The 25,949-nt window shown below is 34.3% G+C and overlaps 1 protein-coding gene across 3 annotated transcripts; it reads right to left on the bottom strand.

Moving 5' to 3' along the window:
• Positions 1–1,439: 1,439 nt before the first annotated feature.
• Positions 1,440–21,325, bottom strand: LOC147069308 (sequestosome-1-like). 3 transcript variants are annotated; one of them, XM_085950343.1, is made up of 5 exons: positions 21,061–21,325; positions 19,443–19,636; positions 15,695–15,865; positions 6,362–6,513; positions 1,440–4,150 (listed from the first exon to the last, which is right to left on the bottom strand). In XM_085950343.1, coding segments are annotated over exons 1-5 (618 nt in total). In that variant the 5' UTR covers positions 21,063–21,325; the 3' UTR covers positions 1,440–4,051. The 3 variants fall into 3 exon arrangements, with proteins under 3 accessions (XP_085806469.1, XP_085806470.1, XP_085806471.1); XM_085950344.1 differs by lacking the exon at positions 21,061–21,325 and adding an exon at positions 20,090–20,554 and having other exon boundaries at positions 1,446–4,150; XM_085950345.1 differs by lacking the exons at positions 19,443–19,636; positions 21,061–21,325 and adding an exon at positions 16,210–17,119 and having other exon boundaries at positions 1,446–4,150.
• Positions 21,326–25,949: the final 4,624 nt, after the last annotated feature.

The raw sequence follows: 25,949 nt of genomic DNA, 5'->3' as shown, positions 1-25,949 counted from the left end.
TAGAATTCAAATAATTATATTTACACTATACCAATACCATTCATCTCATTGCGATGAAACTTTGGTGAGTTATTGTGTGTACACCTGCAAAGGTTACTGAATTAGAAAAACCATTTTTTTCTTCTTCTCCTTCATTCTATCTTTTTTATTCGTATGGTTCCTATACCATTCATCCGATTGCAATGAAACTTTCGTCAATTTTTTTAAGAAGAAGATTTTTTGAAGATTTTTTAATAAGTAGAACCATCTTCTTCTTCTTCTTCCATTCGTATGCGTTCCTATACCATTCATCCGATTGCGATGAGACTTTCGTCAGTTGTTGTGCGCACACCCGCAAAGGTTTCTGAATTAGTACAACCATCTTCTTTTTCTATTCTATCTTCTTCTATTCGTATGCGTCCCTATACCATTCATCTGATTGCAATGAAACTTTAGTGAGTTGTTGTGCACATGCCCGCAAAGGTTTCTGAATTAGTACAACCATCTTCTTCTTCTTCTATTCGTATGCGTTGTAAAGCGTCAAAAACATTATGAGAAATAATGATATAATTTAGTAATATAAGTGAAAGTGTATAGAAATAAGTCAGCGGTGCTTCAATAATTTTATTTAACAATACAATAACTCTGTATAAATAAATATCATTTTCATTTGATTATGCTTTTTAATCAAAACTTTATTGATTGTATTAAATATCTTTAATCGTATTTTCTACTTACGTTTTTTTGTTTTGTTACCTACGCCAAAGAAGTATAACTCTTATTGTTATGGGGCTATAAAACGTCAATTCTATTAAAATTCATACTTTATTTGACTGATTTGAAACATGACGTCTCGCGCAATGATGTGATCATAGCCGACCATAGTGACCATAGACTAAGGAGTACCTATGGATTATTTTGCTTGGTGTAAAAATATTGTTTCGCTTTGCGAATTGTACTCCCTTTTTCTATGTAATTAGCTGTCAAAAATAAGTTTACTTATATTTTTAAGTGTGATAGGTACGTTAATTTCTTTATTAAGTTTATAAATGTGAAAACAGTTTTCTAAATGTTTGAATATTTTTGGTTGATGTGAATTTCGACAAACGTCAAAAATTTGAATTTTAGTTACGCCAAGGAAGTACAACTTCTAACGCGCGTTCATAAGTGCACGTACACATGTACACTTTATAAATGAAATTGTGTTTTATTCCTTAATAATATTAGAGTGCTTAAGACCAGTGCTCCGCAACAGTACGACACGAGACGATGCTAGGAGTGCCGCGGTGCATTGCTTCAATTGCAAATAATTTTATACCTATATCATACAATACCAATAGGTACCATACAAATAAATAGCCAAATTTGCGGACATGGCTGGTAATATATTTGAGCACCTGAATGAACTTATGTGGTTATCTCAGCAACAGGAGTGGTAGGTAGATCAATCAAAGACTTTTGAAGATTAACTTGTAATTTTATTCATCTCGAAAGTACAGAGTATAAAATACAGGAATACAGAGTCAAGAGTTCACATGGTGTTTGAAATGTATATCAAAAATGAATGTCCTTAATAATAGAGTTACGTGGTTTATAGAATAATAGGTACACTTGTAAGTATATGTGACGCGGTAAAATACGTGTAGATCAGATATTACAAGGGTTAACATCTACATTGGAGTAGTGATCAATATAATAACATCAACATCGACGTATTGATTTCGATGGGGTGGAATTTATACAATAAAATTCCATAAAAGTAATATTATTGATTTTCACATAAAATCAATGGGTGAAATAAAACATATAAAACGTTAGTCTCGAAATCAGACAATGTATACCTAGTTAGCGAACGCCATTTGACATTTATTAGACACGTATACTATTAAACCAAAACTTTACGAAGGGTTGATACCACAAAAGGTTAAACACAATAGATTGGATAAAGTTGGATTGACTACAAATAAAAATAGGGGTGCTAACCCTAAGAATAGTTAGTACTTACATGACAAACTTAATAAAATAATAATTCGAGGTCAGAATGAGAATATATTGACATGCTCTGATAAATCAGGATTCACAATTAATAAACTCGAAATTTGGCAGAAGGTGCTACTACAAGGATCTCTACAAATAATGTAACAAAGGACCTAACATCGGCACCTTAATTGTCACTTTAATGCTGAAGTTATGGTCGAAATGAGTACTAGCTGATTTATAAACGTTTTAAAGCCCATATTTTCAACCTACATGAAGCTCTTTAATTTATTTTTCTAAGACTATACGCTGTGCAAGGCGTTTGGCCACGTATAATGGCTTATTAGACACGATAAGCGTGAGTGTATCTTTGGTAATTTGCATTAAATGCAAAAAGTTGGAAGAGACGCCTCTTGTCAAGAAGATCTAAATCCGATCTCCATATTACATAGATACTTTTGGGAGACGAGCTATGAATTTAGGGTTATTACCGTTTTTCTACATCGACCGCAGATTTCTGGATATCACGTATAATATTCCTGTCACGTGGTCTGTGTATATAAAACTTAGTTACTAAGCTCTTTTAGCACCCGATCAGAACATGAAAGTATCAGAATTTGTAATTCCTTAGTAAAGTTAGGTATGTGGTGAGCACCGTTTTTCCAAATTCTTCTAAGTGTCCGACTTGTTCGCGATTGGCTGCCTCCGGAGCGTAGAGACGCCTTTTTTCTCAGAGTGGGGAGTATGGAATCTTTCTTCAGCGCGTAGAAAATTTCCCTTATGAAGAATTTGGACCGGTATGCTTTTTAAAACTAGATAAAGTTGTCGAATTTAGTGAGGCACATTTAACAACGTTTTACAAAACAACATTTTCCTAGTATTAACATTTCCTTTTCACACATCTCTCTCCCACCATGTTCCATCCTGTCTCTTTCACACCCGCTATACACTTTCTATTGCTCTCTCGCTATATATCAGTTTATTCTTGTTTATTCCATTCCCACAATGCATTCGTCAAATATTTACACCAGATTACCTTTGCAACACTGACAGCTGCTGTAACCCATATCAATGGCTTTTCTACAACTTGTCAGTGTTGAAATATATCTGATTCTTCTCATACTGGCTATTTTTCCAACTGTCATTTCACCACTTGTAACACCACCACCAATAATTGTAGTCATTTATCCTATTCTTATCATTTATTCGTTAATTATTTGCACCTGATTACCTTTGTGACACTAGTTGTCACCCATATGAATGGCATCATTACAACTCGTCAGCATCAAAACATATCGGTTTTTGTTTTTATCTTTTGCTCTCACATTCATGCGCATATCTGCCTTTCACGCAACACGTATCACTCTTTTGTTCTATAATTTACAATTTAAAGAATTATTCCAAATTCAAATTTTCATTCCGATTTTACTTTACTCGTGCTTCCTGAAGATAGCGGTAAAAAAAGAATCTAAATTCAAATAATATTTCGTCATAATTTTACATGGCACCCGTTTATACTTTTCTACGTTCATACTGGTTACATTTTTGTATGGGAACTTACGAGTTATTACTAGTACAGTCTCATACTGATAATAACTTTTCTAAACATTATATTTTACAAATTTTACCCGGTATTATTGTCGGCATAATAATAATAGTATGTCATTTATATTCCATTAGCACAAGCTAATATTCATCCCTTGGATACGCCCAAAAAATATGACAGTTCTTAAATCGTAAATTTACATCCTAAAATTAATAATTTTACATCTTTTATCAACAGTACAGTTTATAAAAAGGCAAAAGCCGAATAGCATCCTTCACCTTGCATACCGTTTCACCATTTCATCTACGTTTCATACACCCAGCTTCGAGAATACGAAACGTAGGACTTATTCCTGAAACAGAAACATCCTGCTGGTTAATCAAAAAATACGCTCGAGTGCTGCCTAAGCCTAAGCCTGCTAAGCCTTTTTGACTACAAGACCAATGGGTATATTTAGGCTCTTTAAACGATTCAAAAAATACTTCCGGTATAAGACCGGAAGTATGAGAACGTGTCAAATGGAAGCATTTTTTGTTTCTATCCCAGGTGCTAAAGCACATCGTTCTCCTTAAGCACAATCATACTGAGGGCACCGTTCTTCTTCAGAGACTCCAACAGCAAATCAATATCCCTAGTAAACTGTCTACTCTGTAAAACAACAAAAAGAGATATGTTACATTGGTTAAATTCCTAGACTAGCATTATTTCTATTCAGGATAACACAACTACGAATTTAAAATGTAGTAAATTAATAATAAAATAAATAGATGATCAGTCTGTTGACAGCAAAGTTAGGTACTAAACATAAAGCATTCACATAAATACTCTGCAACCACATAGAAATTATATTAGAAGAGCGATTTTGTTTATAAAAGCTGCGGAGCCAAGAATTTGTGGAGCATTATCAACAATACCACATGGGTTCTTTTTGGACATCATTAATTTTATTATTACGAATAGGCATTTGACTCCATTAAAAAATCTTCATAATAGACATCTTGAATCACCAAATAATCATCAGGTTTATATTATAAATATTCTGACAACTAGCGAAAATAAAGACTTCTTTCAGGTTTCCTATTAGCAAAGGTGTCCAGCAAGGCGACACAATCTAACCTAAACTATTCCACGCTACTCCAGAAAATCTACACAGACAACTTAACTGTGATAACAGAGAAATCGTCATTAACAGTGAATACTTCAGTTGCCTGCGCGTTGTAGATGACACTGTTGTTTTTCCAAAAATTCCAAAATACTTCCAGGGCAGGACCTCAACCCGGAAAGTGGGTGTAATTGTAAATACTATTTCGAACACAAAAAACATGTTAAACTGCTTTTCTGAACCAAAAAAGATCCTCATCAATGGCACTCAAATCACATAGGTCAACAATTACGTCTATCTAGGCCCTAGGGCAACAACTGTTAATGATGGAGCATGTACGACAGATTTATCCCAGAAAAAAACTGACGTGGGGTTCAATTGGGCACCTAAATAGTATCTTCAAAAGTGACCACCCATTGTATTTAAAGCGTGAAATCAGTGAACCTGTCCGTATTATCAACGGCCTTCCAAAAATTTGGCCTTTTTTGGTTTAAGAATAATGATATTTAAAATTGCCTACGACGCCATTTTTATATAGAACGTTGCCTACGCTGAAAGTGTGTGGAATAAGCGTATACAAAAACATGTAGTAACCAAATGGTAATAACCGCTTTGACTCCGGACCACTACACACGTCAATTCGTGACTGTACATGATGGCTTCGCTGGCATGCTCTATGAGCTTGCTCTTGTTACCCGTTCAACATGTCCATGTGGCGGAGAAACACAAGATGCAAGTCACATTATCCGAGGATGTTGTAAAATATGTAGATACAAGGAAGAGCTGCTCAATTCAGTTCAACCGGCTGTTGACCCCATCGAACCATTTGACATGGTCGCCACAAATACAAATTTTGTTGCATTTAGAATTTTTTTATCGTCATCCTGTGAAGGTAAACATCTCTTGACTTACACTGTTCCGAAGTTTTATATTAGCTTTTTTTGTTGACTACAATTTTGCTTCTATCTACTTCTCTCTCCCATAAGCACATTAGACTTAAAATCATGTAAATTAAGTCAAAGCACGCTTGAGTGCATGGCGATCTCAGTATAACTGCTCCTGAGACATTCCCACTCATAAAAAAATTATGCTTTACGATGATGTAGGGTCCCGTGGTGCGCCTGATTAAGACAGGGTGTGGCTGAGTGAAGCCATTAACTTCATCCGTATTGTGCATTACAAGTTAGAACTGTGAACCAGTAGACTTAAATACTCACAGCCTGTTTACTTCCTATGTGTAGACGTTTCCTCAAAGAATTGTAAAATTTTGTCAAAAGTCCAAAAGGCCAAGTCCAAACCTTTTTGTATCATTTTATACGTATTTTCCATCACTCGATTATCAAATATACGAGTGTATCATCAATTATTATTTTCTAATATTCGACGATACACACCTGGCATTAAAACAGTGGAAAAATTCAAATAAACATATTAAATGATCCTATCGACGGATCCCAAAAAAACGTTATAGTTTGAAATAAAAATTGTTCAGGAGACCGAAAACACCAAACTATTTTAGATTTAAATTCATTCTTATGAGTAGAGGTTTTCTTATGTTATTTAAATAAATCGGATAGATAATTTTATGGTATTTAATCTCATCAAAACACCACTTCCAGTGATGAGGCAACGGTAGTGAAAAAAATTATATAAGTAATAAGTGTCTTAATAAAATTATTCATGTCACCAATGTATCGTTGGACTTGTTTCCAATGGCAAATGGGTAAATGAACACACAAAATGAGAATCATACTTACTATGTCGAATGGAATCCTGATCATGTAATGGTGAGAATGTTTGTAGGCCGCCTCGCACTTAGAACAGAGATCAAAGTCCTCGCAAACAACACATTTGTAACGGAATCCCACAATAGATCCTTTGCAACCGTGACAGGTGATTCCATAATGAACTAAAAAAGATTTAAAAATTATGTTTCATAATATACCAGCTGGTTGAGCTAAATTGTCGTCGCATTCATCATCAGTCCCCCCTACTCAAATCTCTCCATTTAGTATTGTTACAAGACCAGACGATAAGCAATTATGGGTCAAAGAAGACCGTTATTGCAGACAACATTCAGTGACTTCAAGACAGCCGTTGTGCGTAGTCAGCTCAAGCGAACAAACGAGTGCGTGCATGCCGCATACCGCATTGCGTTATATAGACCTGAATACCTGCCAAGCCGTGATACCGGCTCTCATCATTCATATCACCAAATCAATATCATTCATCAACCTCACATTATCATCCATAAAACTGTGTACCGTCAAGTGCCGCGCACCGAGTGACTTAAAACAAACAATACCGCGGGAGTGATAGTGCAACCAGACCACGGAGCCATCATAAATCATCATAGAGGTCAGTGTCTGGAATTCTGTGAAATCGCACCCATCCCTAGATCCGGAATCCACATCGCCTTCAAATTATACAGTCCACTGCAAATAGCCCCACCACCAGCATTATATTCACCATTTTGAAGAAGTATCTGCCTGAGTAGAGGGGGGTGCACCCAGAGCCAACCGATGCTTATCTAATTTATTTAAAAGAATAATATAGGTAGATAAATTACATTCCAACCAAATCATTTTGTTTTCCTTCGTATAATATTTGCCTACTTTATATTTTTGTATTTCATACGATAAAGTTATTGACGATCGCCAAGAAAGATGAATCTTTCATTAAATACAAAAATTGTATGTAATCTCAAACGAAATGTTAAATAACTACTAATCATCACATCTGGAGCAAACCCGTCTAATTCAGGTAATAATAATATATTTTAAAAAAAAGCATACGACAATATCCACTTTGCTTATTTATTTAAAATATTTCAAATGATTTACGCCGATTTGTATTGAGCTGGAATGTCAGGTATTGCAAATTTAAATCAAAAAGACAAATCTCTCTGTATCTCAAGATCTCCAATTAAATACCAATGCCATACACAATACCATGCCAAAATTTTCCAAATGTTATTTTTCAACTGTCTGATGTGCCGAGCAGTTATGGGTAAATATAGTTTTAAAAACATCTTCAAACTTCATCGACTTCAAACAAGCTTTTGACAGTATCAACAGAGAAAAAATGTTGCATGCACTAAAATTACTAGGAATCCCCTCAAAGCTTGGAAGACTGATACATGTCTCCCTAAATGAGTCAAAGGCCGTCATAAACATACAAAATGAGCTAACGGACCATATTGTGATTGAGTCTGGTGCAAGGCAGGGTAACGCACTCTCCACCATGATGTTCAACCTGGTTCTCGAGGCCATAGCCCGTAAGGTTGACATAAGGGGCTGTGTTGACTCTAACACATCCCAGATGTGCGCCTATGCTGACGACATAGTCATAACTAGCCGATCCAAACAAAGACTGATCGACCATGCCACAACATTGAAAAAGGAAGCGGAAAAGCTTGGATTAGAAATAAATGCCTCCAAAACAAAATACATGGTATCCACGCGAGAGCAGGGTCCACCTCGAAATATCTGTGTGGAGCAGCAGGTATAGTAAGAGGTTCAGAGCTTCACGTACCTGGGCTCTAACCTAAACATACTCAATAAAACAACAGAAGAGGTGAACATACGACTCATAGCTGCTAATAAGTGCTTCTACGCCTGTAAGGGTCTACTGAGTTCGAAAATCCTAAGCAAGAATAGCAAACTGCTTATCTACAAAACAGTTATTCGACAAGTAGCTACCTATGGCTATGAGACATGGTGCCTCACTCAAAGGAAAGAACATAAACTGGCCATATTCGAAAGAAAGATCCTCAGGAGAATTTTTGGGCCCACATTAGAAAATGGAAGTTACAGGATAAAAATGAACCACGAGTTAGAAGAATTAATAAAACATGAAACGGTGGTGAAATTCTGTCGATCCCAAAGACTAAGGTGGGCTGGACACGTTGAGAGAATGCCTGAGCACAGGACTCCAAAAATCATGACCAAGTGGATCCCACAGTGGAAACGGCCTAGGGGCAGACCAAAGAAGAGGTGGGCCGACTGTATCGAAGAGGACTGGAGAAAGATGGGGAGGGCTGGAGACTGGAGACGAGCAGCCAGGGAAAGGAGCGTGTGGAGGACAATTGTAGAGGAGGCCAAATCCCGCCCCGGGATGTAGCGCCGAGAAAGAAGAAGAAGAAGATAGTTTTAAAAAATTCGATTAACAAAATGATGTTTAGATACCACTCACAGAACATAGCATACATTTAGCTTTATCGGTCCACCAATTTTGAAACTGTCTGCCAGAATTACCACTACTACCTTCGCCAAGTTTTTATTTCTTATTTAGTAGTCATTTTTTGTAGGTAGAAATGAAATTGTTTGTTAATATACCTATTAATAAGAGTGGTTATTTACGCACGATATGACACCAGAATGAGGCATTTTTTCGCCACAGTGGTCTCAAGCATTGGAAATCGATCAAAATTAGAGTTCGCAGCGTTGCATTTCCCGCCCCCTGATGAGGTTAGTGCGATCATATTATATGTTACGCATAAAGTCTAAGGACCGACTTATGCAGATATATATTTAAATTAAACGTGATGCTTATTATTATATTATTTTCCTGCTATTTTTTAAACAATGTGATCTGTCATTTATTATAATCATTATTGTTTTAATATTTTTATATTCTTCAAGCGCGTGCCATGCAAAACTGTTGGGACTAGACATCTAAAAGCTCAACATAAATTTGGCAGAAAATCAAACATTATAAAACCATAGTTCATTTAAGTACCATTTCAATGTAAATTTATACTTTGCAACCAAATGTTCAGACCATTGTCATATGCACTCTCTCGAGAGTGTTGATCTCTCCTATTAGTGCCATGACTCTCATGCCCTGAGATTGGGAAATCAAGACTGCAAATTTATTAAATATTAAAAATGCACGTTTCGCAATATTGTCGATACTAGGGATTCCAATCCCGGGATCCCGAGCTATTTTCGATACCTATGAATCCCGCGATTGATAAAGATAATCCCGAAACTTTCGGGATTGATTTTTTTATCAATTTTATGGAAAATAAAATAAAAACAAAAATATAACAGAAAAAATACTTTTAATAACAAATAACTACATTAGAAATAAACTGAGTTTGAATGAAGTTTGATTTATACCCATGTTGCCGATTCATTTTAATTTTTCACATAAATGTAATAAAATTGAGAAAAATTGGAAAAAAACAATGCTTCTCACTATTAACAAAGTAATTCAACCATGATCTCATACTTTTTACGGCAGTTTCATATTTGGCTGAATAATTAGATTTATGAAGCGGAAAGGCCATAAGTACACCATGATTTGCTTTATTATTTTAAATCTCACTAACCCATTAAATAAGTCTTTACTATCAGAAACAGCAATCTCATATTAAATTCACATTATTATTTATATTACAATATTATTTACTCCATTAAACTTATGTATTTCCAAGATTGAACGTATACAGTATTAACAACAAATGTCTTAAATAGTATAAATTATACTAGATTTATTTTTGACCGATTTTATCAATGTTAAATTGTTATCGGTTTTATCAATGTGAAAAAAATGCCAATCCCGGGACCAGTCCCGGGATTGTCAAATTGTAATCCCGAAATCCAGGGATTAGAATTTTGGCTCGGGATTGGATTCCCTAGTCGATACTACAAAGTATTGGAAAACAATAGTCATACAAAGTAAGCGAAATTCTGTTGCATTGCAAATTAATAAATATTGTTTGGCAATGCTTGACCTCAAAGAAAGTTCATATCGAGAAACAATCAAAAACGTTCAGCAAACTTAACCCTCACTACCTTACAAGCGATTCCTTTGTTCATTTACACTATATAAAGGGATTACAAAATCGGCATAATAACATTTTATTTCAAACCATGCCTAACGTCCTATTTGATTTGTAATTTTTGAGAAACGCATTAATTATTCAATTATTTAAGTTGTCATTTTTTATACGACAATAAATTCCTTTGCTAGCATAAATTCAAATCAGTAATACGAGAAAGGATTTGTCTCCACCAGCTGTTTGTAGTAGACTTTTAAATAATAACCTTGTCTGTACTATATTTATGGTGGAAGATGAAAATAAAAGGGTATTTACTTTTCGTCCACGCAACATTATTCTGTATTTATCATTGGAGTCAACCTGCCCTGTCTTCCTTATCATCACCATAAAACCATCTCGCGTGCCATAGGTTTGCCACCACTGAACTATATTATGTCGGATAGCTTATGGCATACTAAAGCGCCAATCCAAGGTCAAGAATCTTGAAATATTGTTTGACATGTCATTATCTTTTCACTCTCACATCACTTCTGTAGGTTTGCATGCAAGAAAGCTTCAAAGGTTCACTGTGAGCTAAGCTAAGCTATTCAAATCTCATTCAAATCAATCTCACATTGTGTACGTCTTGAATTTAGATTTGTTATGTCCACGATGTTTTGTTTTTTTAAACAAATAAATAAAAATCCTAATGACTTAGTACATTTCAGGTGTCTTTAGTATAGAGTATTATTGAATATGGGTCCATTATCCGGAGTCCTTATGAGATGTCCTACAAGCTTTTTTTAGATCTAGGTGTTCTTTAAAATTGATTTCGTATGCACCCGTCAGTTACATGCGTGTTTTTCTAGATGAAAATGTTCACTCATGTGAGGCTTATCGGGCACCAATAGCGAGGACTATACACTTAGTCAATGCGTTTTCTAGAGAAGTATACATAATAATATTTAGTAATGCAAAATGTATTTTCTTTTTAAAATTCTATTTTATCGCATTTTCTCTATGATTATTCATGTTTAGAAAACTTTATTTCATTGTTAATTATATTTTGCTTGGTATTTCTATTATCTCATACAATTATTATCCTAATACATTTTGGAAAAGTCATTTAAACGACACTATTTTTACATCTTCACTTCGATCTGTGCGCTACCGAATTATCTACCGATTGGTTTGGATACATTTCAGAATTGTCCCATGATTTTACAGGTACATGTCGTTTATATCCATACCGCATACGTTCGCCATATTTACTGTTCAAGTCTAACAAAATGAAATTTTATTCTAATCCTTTATTGACAGATATAACCGATTATCTTAATTCAAATATGACGATGTACGCATTGGCGGACATCATTTTTTCCGGTGAAAAAATTATAATCTTGGTACAATTCACGATGTACATATTGTCTGACAGCGCCGTTACTGATTTAAATTCATAAATAAACTAGATAATTCCAAATTAGATTTAAAAAATATATTTTTACGGCTATCCACACACTATTATTTTTGTTGAATATTTTTTTATTATTATTAAGCTACGAAGTCTCAATTGAGTTTTATTTAGCTAATTATCTAAGATATTTGAGACTACTAATAATTTCCATAGATTACAAATGAATATAGTCATAATATGCCAAATTTGAATCTACTGAAGACACAGTTTCCATTGCAAAGAATGGAAGAAATTATTTTTTTTTATTTTATTAAAGTCTAATATTACTATGTGGCACACAAAATTATTATAAACCGGTGATATTATAATATAATATCTACATATTAATACCAAATACACCCTTCCCAAAGAAATGACTCCAATCCCATATCAAAAATCTAATGTAAAATGACAACATACCATCCCGTAAATTTACCACCCCTGCTCGCAAACACATAGCTTCCAAAGGCAATTGTATGCCAGCACAGAGTCCCTTCAACACAAATAGGTACCTGATCGTCTTCTCGGTGAAGCACATTCGACCTTGAAGAGAGAGCAAGCCAAATTTACCGTTAATGTTCCCGAGATTTGTCAAGACTCTTTTGCCCCTCCCTAAGCTTACTTCCCCAAGAGTGAAGAGTGCTTTTTAAAAATCAAGTAGTTGCAAAAATACCTCCGCCACGTAAGGCGCGATGCTTCGGACATCGACCCATATAATAATTATTTTTTATTTATAATAATTATAGCTTCCCGCGCTCAACTCGCCGCATAGTGCAAAAATGAAACTTCATACTTATTAAATAACATACCTTGTTGTGCAACCCCTATCATGCGAGATCAACCCATCAGTGACGTAGTACTAGGTGAAGCCGAAAACCCCCTTAGAATTTAGTTAAAATAATGTAATAATGATAATGTTAAACAATAATAATAAATCCAACTCTGCGCAGTGTTAGGAAATTATAAGTTTTGTGTTATTAATATTTCATACCGTTATACAATGTCCATTCAACCATGCCACTCTGCCACACAACAAAATACCAGAGCCGAAGAGACTTCACACCCCTGAGTTTCCAGGAGGTATTATAATATGTCGCCCGAACGTGGTGCGCGAAGGACATTAGTGTGATTCCGCGAATCAACCCCTGAGATACCCCAGTAGAGAGAAGCATCAACCGATTAATCGAACGGACCGTTTTTGTGAATTTTAAAACTTAAATTGTCTGGCGCCCTTCCATAATAAGTTATATAACCCTAAACAACAATAATAATATCTAATCTCCCACGCTACCGATAAAATAAAGTGACACAAAAATACCAGTTCCGAAGAGACTTTACACACCTGAGTTTCCAGGAGGTATTAATATTATTATATCAATCCACTACGGGCTCCGCAATCTGATTCTACTGATATTGGTTATACGAATTGCTATATTTATAAATAATTGTGATATTGTAAAAAATCTACCTATTTTTATCGTCCTTATCATCATCAACTTGAACCAATCCACTGCTGGATAAAGGCCACCTAAACCTTATTCTCGTCCTTTCTGTCATATGAATAAAATTGTTATGTTTTATCGAAATCGGTGATATTATATAATATATATATATATATATATATATTTATCTATTTATAATGCCATTATCATCATGAGCTTGAATTAATCTACTGCTGGATGAAGGCCTCTCTAAGTTGATTGTATTCCTATCAGTCATATGAATTTATATATTTATCAAATTTGCTGATGTTATATCTACCTATTCATATCGTCATCATCATCATCATCAACCAGGATCAATTCACTGCTGGATGAAGGTTATCCCGACCTAATTTTACTCCGCCTGGTCATATGAATTGTTATATTTATCAATATTGGTGTTATTATATACCTATCCCATCTTTTTTATAATGCCATTATCATCACCAACCCACTGCTAGATGTAGATGAAGGCCTCTCTAAGTTGATTGTATTCTTGTCTGTGACATCAATTTCTTTGTCAACATTTTTGTTTCAATATGAACGTCACGAACTGGATAACGTTTATTGTTTTTACAATAATTATGTGATGAAGGACTAAATTTTAGTTCAAATTTGATTTTTTAATATTATTTTATGTTGTTTTTGTTATAAATAATGAAATAATACAATGTTTAAATTTAAATTTATCTTTTCTTTTACACGGCTAACCTTCTTCTTTTATCTAAATGGGAGATTAATAATAATGTTATAAGATATAAGAATAAGTATAATAAAATATAGTAATAGTAGATAAATATAAAATAAGACTATCTTGGCAATTAAAACCCATTCTAATGAAAAAACGATGACTCTATCCAAACTATCTACGACATAAATTAGGGGAAGGTTGCGATCATTGGACCAGTGCTTTCATTGGACCACGTAGTTATATCAGAAATAAAAGAAGTTAGAAACCATCAGTGACCTCACAAAGCAAGCTTTCCATGCCTCTTCCGGGCCTCTCTTATTTCAGTCTCGTCTTGGACGTGGTAAATGAGTCACGTTCGTTAGTGTGTTCATCGTGCTTAAAATATAATAATCGAGTAAAACTAAAACTAATAAAACTATGATTCCATTAACTATATTTGGTTGTACTTACATCAATTATATTAGGTAATTTATTACTATTTGCAACTATTATAATAGTTGTTACGCTATAACTTTGGTTTTTTTGTGAAACTTGTTTTTGTGACAGCACCCGTAGTTGCTATCATTGGACCATGGGTAACCTCTACCATTGGACCGGTTCAATCATGGGAACGATTTTATAACATTTTTTACATTATATTCTTTTTTGCATTCTATAATGAATTACAAAACCTGGAATGAGCCCAGCATGTCATTGGCATTAGGTACAGGCATTAAGGAAAAAAGAAGTAGGTTTGAACGCGGCAAGTCGAATGTTTGGAGTTCCTAAAGCGACACTGAAACGAAGATTAGATGGAAGCAATCAAAAAAATTGTACAACAATTACTTGTAAAGAAGTCGTAAAACACAACGCACAACGGAATTGACATCGTCACCGTATAAAAGGACTTTGGAGCAAGCAAGTATCAAGACGCCGAAACAAAAGGCGAAAAGTAAAAAAAAAACTTCAAATCAAAAATGCAATAAAGATATTGAGAAATGGTTTTGAAAAATCTGCCTCCAGTGTTCCGTAGAGGATATGATACAATGCCTAATGCGTCAAGCCTGGATCCACGAAGTCTGCGCTTGCGTTAATAAAGGTGCAAAAAATATATTTGTCCTTTATGCAATACATAAATAATAATTATCTGCATAATCACAATCACAGTCTATTATTATAATATACGATACCTACTATTATTAAAATGTACTTTTGTTTCATTTTTATAAAATATTATTATAAAGCACCTTGATTGGACCACGTGTGTAAATTATTATTATTTTTTCAAAGTCCAATGATAGAAACCTAGTGGTCCAATCAAGGAGCATGAGGTCCAAAGACGGCAACAAACAAAAATTTGGTTTTCCTGTTAAATCTCGAAAACGGTTAATTTTATTGGACTGATGCTAAGTGTATACATAATAAAGTAAATAATACATTGAAATGAACAATTTGTTTTATTTTATCAATAATATTTGATGAGTTACACCATCACAAAGTTAAGTGGTCCAATCATAGCAACCTTACCCTACCTAGCATACAAAGTCAATGGGTTTCATGGTGATTACACTGTTTATGATTTTATATGATGCCAAGTGACCTGCAAGGTCTAGTGAGGCAGCTGGCTCTGCTAGTAATGTGAATTACCTGATTTATAAATGTAATGTTGTGATTAATTTGTCGTGCACTCAAAATGTTTTTGTAATAATATAAGCTTACCTTGGTGCTGAATATTAGAAAAGTCTGAAGTTGTCGGTGCTTCCAATGGTTCTTCCGCTTCCATTGGCTTTTTTAAATCGACATAAAACTTTTTAAAACCAGTTTGCATACATGTCACGGCAATCGTAAAATGATCCTCAGTAGAAATTGGTATCTCATCGCCATCTTCATCTGAAAACATAATGAAATTATAGGTACGAGGAGAAATTCCAGCTTTTTTGCTAGTCGTATACACATACATACTCACAAAATAATTAATTAAAATATATTTTAGAACAATCGTTCTAATGCTCAATGTTTGTAATTGTATTTGATGGTGTTTAATAGTAATAATGACATTAATAATAATTTTTTTTCGTGTTCGTTGCGATCGGTTTTGGATATGGTTGTTGATTTTTGTTTGTTCTGGTTTTCTACTCTCATATTTTCAGCCTGTCGCCGGTGCTGCCATCGCCGCTGCCACATTATCAGGTGCACTGTTTATGTTTATTACTTAAAATTAGTAAGTGTGTAACCTAATCTACCGATACATCCTCTTAGCAGCATCCTGTGTGAGGATGCTCAGGAACTCTTCATTATGTGATTTCAATGGAGGGACGCTTTTTGTAGTACGTCTATCGCATGAGTAGTTTGCAATAAAAAAGAAAAGAAAACGCAGTTGGAGTTAAAATTTTACATCATAATATCAGAACGCTGTAACGAAAGTACCATTGTTTGAGGTATCGATAGTAATTTTGGAAACATCATTTGTAGAAAAATCAATTATTAACGTTTATGATATTTGAGTGTTAATTTATTTATAATAATGTATAACTCTCTTGAAACGAAAGATCTTTACTAACCAGTCAGTGTGATCTCCAAAACCTCTCACGGTAATATACGATGTACACGTACGTCGTACACTCATAGGATAAAAATATATTATCATCTCTAAGTACGAGAAAATTCCTTTAAAAAATCTGTCGAATGTCATAAATATATACGCGGCGTAAATGTGAACTCTGCCATTCTTGGTGGTGTTGGCTTGTGTGTCTCTGATAATCACCTTAGGAATCGAGGGCATACGTTGTTTGTTCTCCCACGGTGCAGAAATAACCTGCCATTAGTAATGCCAATTGGGAGGGCAATAATCATGTTTAATGAAATCGCTTCGGATATTGATATATTCCACTTACGTGAGGGTGAATTTAGTTGGACGTTGTTTTATAAGTGTTTAAGATATGGTCTATCAAAGTTCACTCTGTGTGCTTCAATCTACTTTTATTTTGTTATTTTTATTATTTATTTTATTTCTTTTCTTATTTTATTACTTATTGTATTATTAACTCACACTTCTCTGTATTTTTATTTTTAAAAATTATTAACACTTATTTTATGTCATGTCGTGAACGCTTTGATTTTATAATTTGTTATGATCATTATATGTAAAATAAATAAATTTGATTTGATTTGATATATATATATATATATATATATATATATATATATATATATTTAAATACATTGGCATATTAATACGAATCGGTTAAAGATAGAAGAAGAAAGGAAGCACAATGGACATAGGTGTATTAAGAATGTTAATGAGACAATGTTGATTTGAGTATTGTACTATCCATTGGTTGTTGTTTATTTATAGACCAATTGAATAGAATATTAAGTATTCGTAGGCAGTGTGTATTTTCCATTGGTGAGTGCGCATAGTGCCTGAAGATGCAGAAAGGCGAAACCCGGGTGACAAAAAATGACAAACGGAACAGCAAAAAACTCAGATCGATTAGAATTGAAATTAAAATCCCATTGAATACCTACCGTCGGTCGGTAGACATTTCTTATTTGGACGTAAAATATTTTTACAGCAATGATACAGACGGACATAATATTGTAGAATAACTCAATTAATTCAATTCAATTATATATGGGAAAAAAAAACTACATAATATACAATATAATATTATGTTCACCAACCCAGGGGTGGGATACATTTTCATGTTTGGAAGGCTGCCTCGAGTTAGCTGTAATCTAATAATGCCGTATTTAAGAATTTGTTTAGGAAACACTTCAAGGTGTGCATTATTTTGTATAAAAATAAAGATGTACAACGTAGTTAGGTACTTTTCTTTTCTTTTCTTTCTTTCGACCATGTCCGATCCTAATAGGATCATATGGGCCTCCACAGAGTAGAGGTTTGTATTGACAGATTTTGTTTTTTTAAGAGAAATGGATGTCAGCCACTTGCTCAACCTATTAAGCCCATACCCTGACACACGGAGATTGAAAAACAATGTGTGATTGCCAGACCCAAGATTCGAACCTCGGACCAGCGGCGGCTCCTCTAATACCATCCAAGTGCTACGCACCGCCTGCATCTTTGAAGACATCGCTCAACTTTTCATTGTTATTCATACGTGTATCACTCACTTCGCGAACTATGAACAATACTCCGTTTGTGCGCAAAGCGATTACGATCCAAACAGATTTTCAGTTTGCACAGGATTACAATGAGGTCATTATATACTTCTTAAACCGTGGTCGAATGTCCCGTGATGACGTTTGTGTAGAATTTTTTACACACTTTTAGATCGGCGCACAAAATTAGGACTCTAGAAACAAAAACGCCAGTTTCTGTTTTATAACAATGTTGGTGAGTTAATTTTTAACAATTTCACATTTAAGATTTAATGAAACGCCAAACTATTACGAAAATACAAACTGCCGCGTTTATTTCTAAACCACTCAAATACATTAAAAATAATAAAAAATACATCAGCGGCTATTTACTTGGCTGAAGCATTGTTCGCTTGGAGCGTAAAGGCATAAACTGTGACATTTATATTACTTTATTGATATTAAATCATTCTGTTCAAAAACTTTTTTGAGAAATAGTATAAATAAACAAAGACATATTTAATTTACCTTCTGAGAAGTAGGTAAGAGAACACGGCAGCTTTCGGTGATTGAGGTAATCAGGAAGAGACGCTTTACGACCTTACGTGGCTAGGACACTTGTCCGGATGCCGCCAAGACTGCCTTGAGATGGCCTTAAGACTGTGCCATAAGGGTAAGAAGTGTCACTCTTACCCTTATGGCACAGTCTCAAGGGTTCCGTCGCCATGGCCAGCCCTCCCTCACCCTGCAGCGGTGCCACAAAAGCGACTTACGTGCTGCAGGTCTGACATAGCGGGAGGCGCAAAAGTTGGCGATGGACCGAGGTAAGTGGCGCGAACTTGTGCTTGCCCTATGCCCCAATGCTGGGTCGTGACAGGGTGAACGAAGAATGTCTTCTCTTTATAGAAGGTAAAACCACTGCGCACTACCAGAAAATGCTATTCTGAAGACCACCGGCCGCCACTGCCTCGGACCCACGGCGTTATAGTCCAACGCTTAAGCCACGCGGCCACTGTGGTTTCTGTAAAATAATTAAAACGCGGGACCAGTCTCGGGATCCCGAGATTATAATCCCCAAATCCCGGGATCAGAAATTTGGCTCGAGATTGGATTCCCTAGTCATATAGTAATATTTAAAATAAAACCTCGCCGTTTTCGACTCCATTCCGGTGTTGAATCCCCGAAGTCTCCACACAGACGATAATTACCATACTGAGGAGGAGAATGCACTCCTCGTTCGCGCATTTGGACGGAGATGTCAGTACCTAAATTGATTATAAGCATACAGTAATTCTTTAATCTGACATACAATGCATATTTAAAGTCTTTTGTTTTACAATGGCATAATAAATTTAAAGCCTACCTTTCCACGATACATAATATTCGGAGTCTTTCAGCGCTGGAAAAAACGTTGCCAACTTCAGACGCATTTGCTTATACGTATACATGGCTGCTACCGACTTGTCCATTAAAAAGCGAACGACCTCCGGTTTTTCTTTCTCTCCTTGTCTCACAAACACTTTAATTGCGACCACATTATCTGCTTGTATGCTGTACCTATTAAGAAATCCAAAAATACATTCGTTATTCATGTACGTGCGTCAAGTGAACATATTATTCGTCTCTGTAAACATTTAGAAGGTGAGTGACAATAGAAAAGATGCAATTTATTACAATCTAATAAAATAAAAGATTTATAATAAAAACAGCACTGTTGTCACCGGCTATATTGCGCAATATGCAATATCGTTAGCCAACTAACATTGACAGGCCAAGAAAGTGGGTGGTGGTCAAAAAACACGTATGACAGTTTGCACAATATTTATTTGACAACAACAAAGTACATACAATACAGATAAGTACAGGTACAATATAAGAATAGTCAAGGCGATATATAAGTCAATAGGCACAACATGAGAATAGTCAAGGCGAAAATTCAATAAAAAAAATAGCCACACAGGCTTACGAAAACACTTCCCTAACATTGAAGTTATACTAACGGTAACTGACCGTGTTATAAAAATAAAGCACTGATTCTAACTGGCAAGAAAACGGTCGACGTCATAGATGTCCCTGGTAAAAGTGCACCTGGCTTATGGCTAGTCACTATTCCATATTTTTTGTCGCCGCGAAATTATCCGTAATCCTCGTTACCTCGTTACGATACAAACGTATGACAGTAAAATACGCGTTAATATAATGGTTTCTTAAAACTAAATTTTCCACGTACAAAATTCATCCTAACTAATCACTGTTTTACATTACCTTCTATTTTTGTGCTGGAAGTTGTAAAGATTGTTAGCTCAGCGCTCGAAATGGAAAATTTTACGAACCGGGGCGCTCGATAATTTTATGAAAATATTAACGTTGTTATCTAATTGTATATGTATTTTTAAAAATAAGTCTGTTAGATTTTTTATTATATGACATATTTAGCTCAGGCGATCAAATTAATATCTCCACGAGACGGAGCAATAATTTTGGAGATTTTATGAACCGGAACGGCGCTCCGGTGCGTTCCGGTCCATTTCGAGCCCTGTGTTAGCTGTCAAAATGTATACACAAGAATAAACGTATTTACATTGTTTCTTATCTGCATCGTTTTATTATCTCGTATTTTGAGAATGGGTTTATCTGTTAATATAAATAATGTCTGTCTGTCTGTCTGTCTGTATGAATGAAATCTTTGTTTTTCAAACCATTGATAAGTTGCATGAAAAAATGATGGACGAAAATAAATGTAATACTTGCTAATTCATCTACAAAGATAGACAGTTTGTGGTGTTTCATAATTAAATGAGAATTCCTATGTAAATTATTATTTTGTGATAATTCTAATATACTCACTCTCACTCTATAAAACCATTGTTTTAAATAAATATAAAGTTACGGCTAGAAATGCTCGGAGAATTAATATTTAGAAATATATAAATAATAATAATGTAAGTATTATGTACATAAGTATTAATCATTTTACTCACATTGTTTTTAAAGACAGTACCTACTTATGGGAAGGACGCTAGCTGTCACAATATTACGATAAAAAGAATTTTTAATTTTAGAGAAAATACACCAAATCAATTGAATGAGAATTATCTGCATTAAAAATGCAACAAAACATAAATAATTCGCCAAATCACTTGATTGTCAATAGTATCCAGATTGAAAAATCACCGAAACATAAACAAACACGTCATGTAGGAAGTCTGTAATAAGAACGTAGACGGTGGTAGCCGGCATTAATTTGGGAAATAATAATAATATATTCAGTGTTGCAAATGCTTAAAAAAATCCAATGCGTTGTAAAAAATAGTTTCGTGTGTAAATATTATCAAGGATCAATCAAATACATTTCAAAAATTCAAAATAAGAAAGATAAATTCTCAAATTCTATGCTGAATAAATACTGAATAATGAATAAAGAATTTTAAAGAAATGGATTTGTGAAGTTATACTTCTTTTTGCGCGTTTGGTAGAGAGTGAAATTGAGAGCTGTGCACGCACACCGTTACGGAAATGCGCGATGATGAAATTAGCCGCGTGATCGGGGTATACCGGGGTATATATATTAAGCAGGTACTTTAAAAATAAAAAAAAGAGAAATAATTAAATAATTTAGTAATAATATAAGTTAAAGTGTATAAACCAGCGGCTCTCCAAAAAGCGGCCCCTTTTCTTGCGTGTGTAATTTAACAAGATAATTAAAATAGTAATGTTAAATTATATTAATTATTACGAAATGAAGCAATCAAATAATTTCAAACCAGCGGCGCTCCAATAAGCGGCCCCTTTTCTGAGTGTAATTTAACAAGATAATTAAAATAGTAATAGTAAATAATATTAATATTTACGGAATGAAGCAACAAGATAATTTTAAACCAGTGATACTCCAATAAGTGGCCCGTTTTTTTTAATGTTTAATTAAACAAGATATTTAAAACCTTCATAAGAAATAAATAAGTAAAAATTAATTAAAAGTTAAGAAAATATTTCTAATAAATATATAGACAATATGAATAAGAATTTTAATGTTAATGTTTAATATACGGAGTTGGTATGTTAGTATATACCGTCGAGTTGAAAACTTTAAGTGAAATAATTATTCTTACCACTAAATTTTAATATAATATGGGCGTTTTTTTTAAATATTATAATATAATTTTATTGTAACTATTTGTTACTTGTCTTGCTATTGTTTGGTCAATGTGAAATTGGGCCTTACAATATTCCCATCTGGGACATATTTTGATTAGATAACCTAACTGCAAAGTTAATGCTAAATTGGGTTATTATCGTAGCATATAATTGCCGCTTAAAATGGAATGAACGGAATATCAGTTCGATATTTGCTTAATTTCCTCAGTCTCCCATATGGTATTTTTCTCAGAATTACTATTGAATAACCCTGCTGATTTTTTTTTTGTGTTTTTCTCAAATTAATGTAACATATTATTATTCTGTACGTTAAAAGGTGAACCTTGATTCGCAAAGTAATTTTAAAAACCTTTATTATCAACTTTAAATATGAATACTGTCTGCTGAATTTTTCCTATTTTCTCAAATTAATGTTACATGTTTTGTACGTTAAAGGGTGAACCTTGATTTGCAGAGTTGTTTTAAAATCTTTATCAACTTTAAATATGAACATATTGATTTTTTTTTTAATTGTGCATAAATAATTCTTGTATAATTATTCTTATTTTTATAATTTTTTAATATGATAACAATTGCCTCATTAAATTAAGTACTTCTTTAACCGGTAATTTATATAATTCGAAGTAAATTTATTATTTTAACTAAATACTAAATGCAACTAGAAATCTCCTATATATTATTATCCTACGACTTTTCTGTTTTGGCGAGCGATTGTGTGCCTTATGTATCATGTCCGATGGGTTCAAAAAAAATGCATTACCGAAACGTTCTTCATTTGAATATCTCAGTACCGTATGAGAGACATGGTTTTTCCTTATTTTGAAATCTTGCAATGTATTTGATGTATCCCTATAGCTTTCCGACACGATACGTGACTTCATTTACCGCGCACTCGATTGGAAAAAAAAAATCACTTACTTGCAACACTGGTTTAATATCATTCATATGAAACGATTTTAAAATTATGCGTTTTTGACAAACTATACTTAATCGGATCGACAAATGCACATATGTTATTTTATTTATTAATGTTTCTGAGAGATTTCATTCGCAAATTTATTTATAAGGTCGTCTCAAAAATTATACCCCTATAACCTAAAAATATCCGTATCAAGCAATTATTATTGTAATCATTATTTGCGTTAATTACTTAATAATCATTATATTTTTAATGTCTCTATAAACGAGTATGACAAACAATAGTTTAATTTAGTAGTTTAGTTTAGTAGTTAGTAAACAATACAATATTTAACACTGTTAAATCAAAAGGAAATGATATCACATATTAGCTGCACTGGAGGGGATTGTTAGTTCACAGTTTTAACACGTATACAAGAAGTTCTTGTTCGACAGTAGGTAGTTATATTGTTATTTGCAGGTATTTTGCTATGCTTTGAGTATTCAGAATTACGAAAACTGACTTTGAAACCAATACCATGTTTAGAAAATTTCATAAAATTTAGCACGCTAATGGTACACTTTCATTCAAAATACCGAAATAAACGAGAGAATCAACCTTAAGTATTAAATTATATTATACGCACGTCAATGGCCCAAGTTTTCAGCCTTTTAAGTAACGTTTGTTTCATCATTTTGTATTAAGAAAATGTCGTCGTTTGATTATGGGGTGGGGGGGTTAAACGTCTTTACTGGTAAGTCAACCCCTTTAGAACATGACAAAATGTATTACTCACATGGAACAAGAATTTTTATTTTAATCATAACATACAATAATTATAAATATAATAAGTATTATTTTAGTGGCAGATGCTGATTCGACCAATACTGACCCACGGGTCGGAGTGTTGGACTCTCACCGAGGCCAATGAGCGTGCGCTTGATATATTCGAGAAGAAGGTGCTGCATAGGATGTCCCTAATAGAATGAGAAGAATGGCATATTCGGCATATCTCTTTTCATAGTTCTGAATTGTCACTGTTCTGTTTATTCATGGATCCGGGTAAAATATCCAAAACCATCGCCAAGTAGTGAGTCTAATGGGCCTTAAATTATCTGTGACTATTAAAATGGTTTTAAGAGAGGAAAATTAAACACGTTAACAACAATGAATATTAATTAGGTCCCGTTGTAATAAGTTGTTTTATTGACCCCCTCCTCTCAATATTATGTAGGTATTAGAACGGGACCTCGTTAATAACATTATAAAATTTAATGATGGTGAATGGTGATTATTAGACTGAATATTGAGTGCCAGTGTCGCACGTGTTAAATAGCTGTGAAGTTGTCCGCAAAAGTTAGCTAATGAATCGCCATTTTGTTGTATCTCCGCTCTTCCATTTTGTGAAGGGGATTCCTTAAACACGCGGAAGCGGTTCGCGTTTCGAGGGGATAAGAGGATTATAACTTTCACAAACTTCTAAATTATGACAAAATTCAACCCCCCCCCCTAATCTACTTTCTTCATGTTTCAAATGTAATTACATGCTTTTGAATGGAATGGTGTTTGAGTTTTGATAGAGATGCAGCATTCATCGTCCGAGCATTGATTTTCTATGAGGATGCGAGGTTGCGTACTTCCAAGGGTTTTTAGGTGTTATAATACCTACCTACTCTGTTCGTTCATAGCAGGCTTTAGAATTGGTCAATTGTAGGCTTTATGGCGGGTAGTGATCCGAATATTCTTTTGAGACTTCATTAATTCAGAATTTGTGTGGGTACTATCCGACTGTCTCTATTTTATATAATTTAGTCTAGATTTTTCTGATATTGACATGTGTATACCAGATAACTTTCGTAAAAATCTAAACAAGTGGTATGTGGTCTTACAAAGTGCGATGATGAAAATGATGTGACTGCATTGAAACTACCCTTACACTTATTCGTGTGACTTTCTCGTGAGAAAACTTTTATACTGAACTTATTTTAACAATAATAATTATTATAAGACATAATTATTATGGATACGCTTTTTCAGATGTATAGATACTACCTAGTATAAATCAGAATACTTTTGAGTGCAGTCACAACCAATAACCACATACACTGGTGTTAACCACAGGCTATGGACTGCATTTTCTTGACTGTTTATATAGGATGTCGACACACGCTATTGGGAATGGGCAGATACGACTCGCAACGAAGTTCGGAGTCCACAACCAGCCGGTGCGACTGAGCGCCGCTCGTAGAGTGGCCGCCACATAACCTTGCCATTTGGAATAGATTTTTTTTTTAAATTAAAACGTGAGTAAACCAATCAAGTGCTTGGAATTTACTAATACAATTATACGGCGTACGTGAGTAAACTAATCAAGTGCCTGGCTTTTACTCATACAATTATACGGTTGCGTATACACACAAATCCTTATCACTTTGTGGGTACAATGGCAAGGTTACCTGGAGGATACTCTACCGCGATTGCTATCATACCGCATCACATAATATATAGAGATGGACACGTAACGTTCAGCTAGTCCAGTGGTCGGCAAACCACGGCTCGCGAGCCACATGTGGCTCTTTGGCCCCTTGGGTGTGGCTCTGCCACAAATGACCACGAAGGGGTAAACAGTGAAAGATAGAACAGTCAAAATGTCTTCGAATATAACCAACCAGCAAGTCAAAGATCTTTAATTGGTTTCAACTTTATCAATAGCAGTTTACAAACACGTGGAGAGGATATTGCAAATGCTGTAATTTAGTGTATGGAAAAACATCATATTCCCCTCGATAAAATTGTGACAATTTCAACAGACGGGGG

The sequence above is a fragment of the Rhyacophila brunnea genome, unplaced genomic scaffold (assembly GCF_057557595.1).
Source record: "Rhyacophila brunnea isolate RB1 unplaced genomic scaffold, BYU_Rbru_1.0 scaffold_23, whole genome shotgun sequence".
NCBI lineage: Eukaryota > Metazoa > Arthropoda > Insecta > Trichoptera > Rhyacophilidae > Rhyacophila > Rhyacophila brunnea.
The sequence above is the reverse complement of the archived record's forward strand: the minus strand, read 5'-3'. Positions and strand labels throughout refer to the sequence as shown.

What these genes read in the sequence shown, in the direction of transcription:
- LOC147069308 (XM_085950343.1), bottom strand. An exon ending in TTCTAATATTCAGCACCAAG is followed by an intron (nt 6,514 to 15,694) that starts GTAAGCTTATAT and finishes AATCTTTTTTAG; the next exon opens with TTCATTATGGAATCACCTGT. An exon ending in TCAGGATTCCATTCGACATA is followed by an intron (nt 4,151 to 6,361) that starts GTAAGTATGATT and finishes GTTGTTTTACAG; the next exon opens with AGTAGACAGTTTACTAGGGA.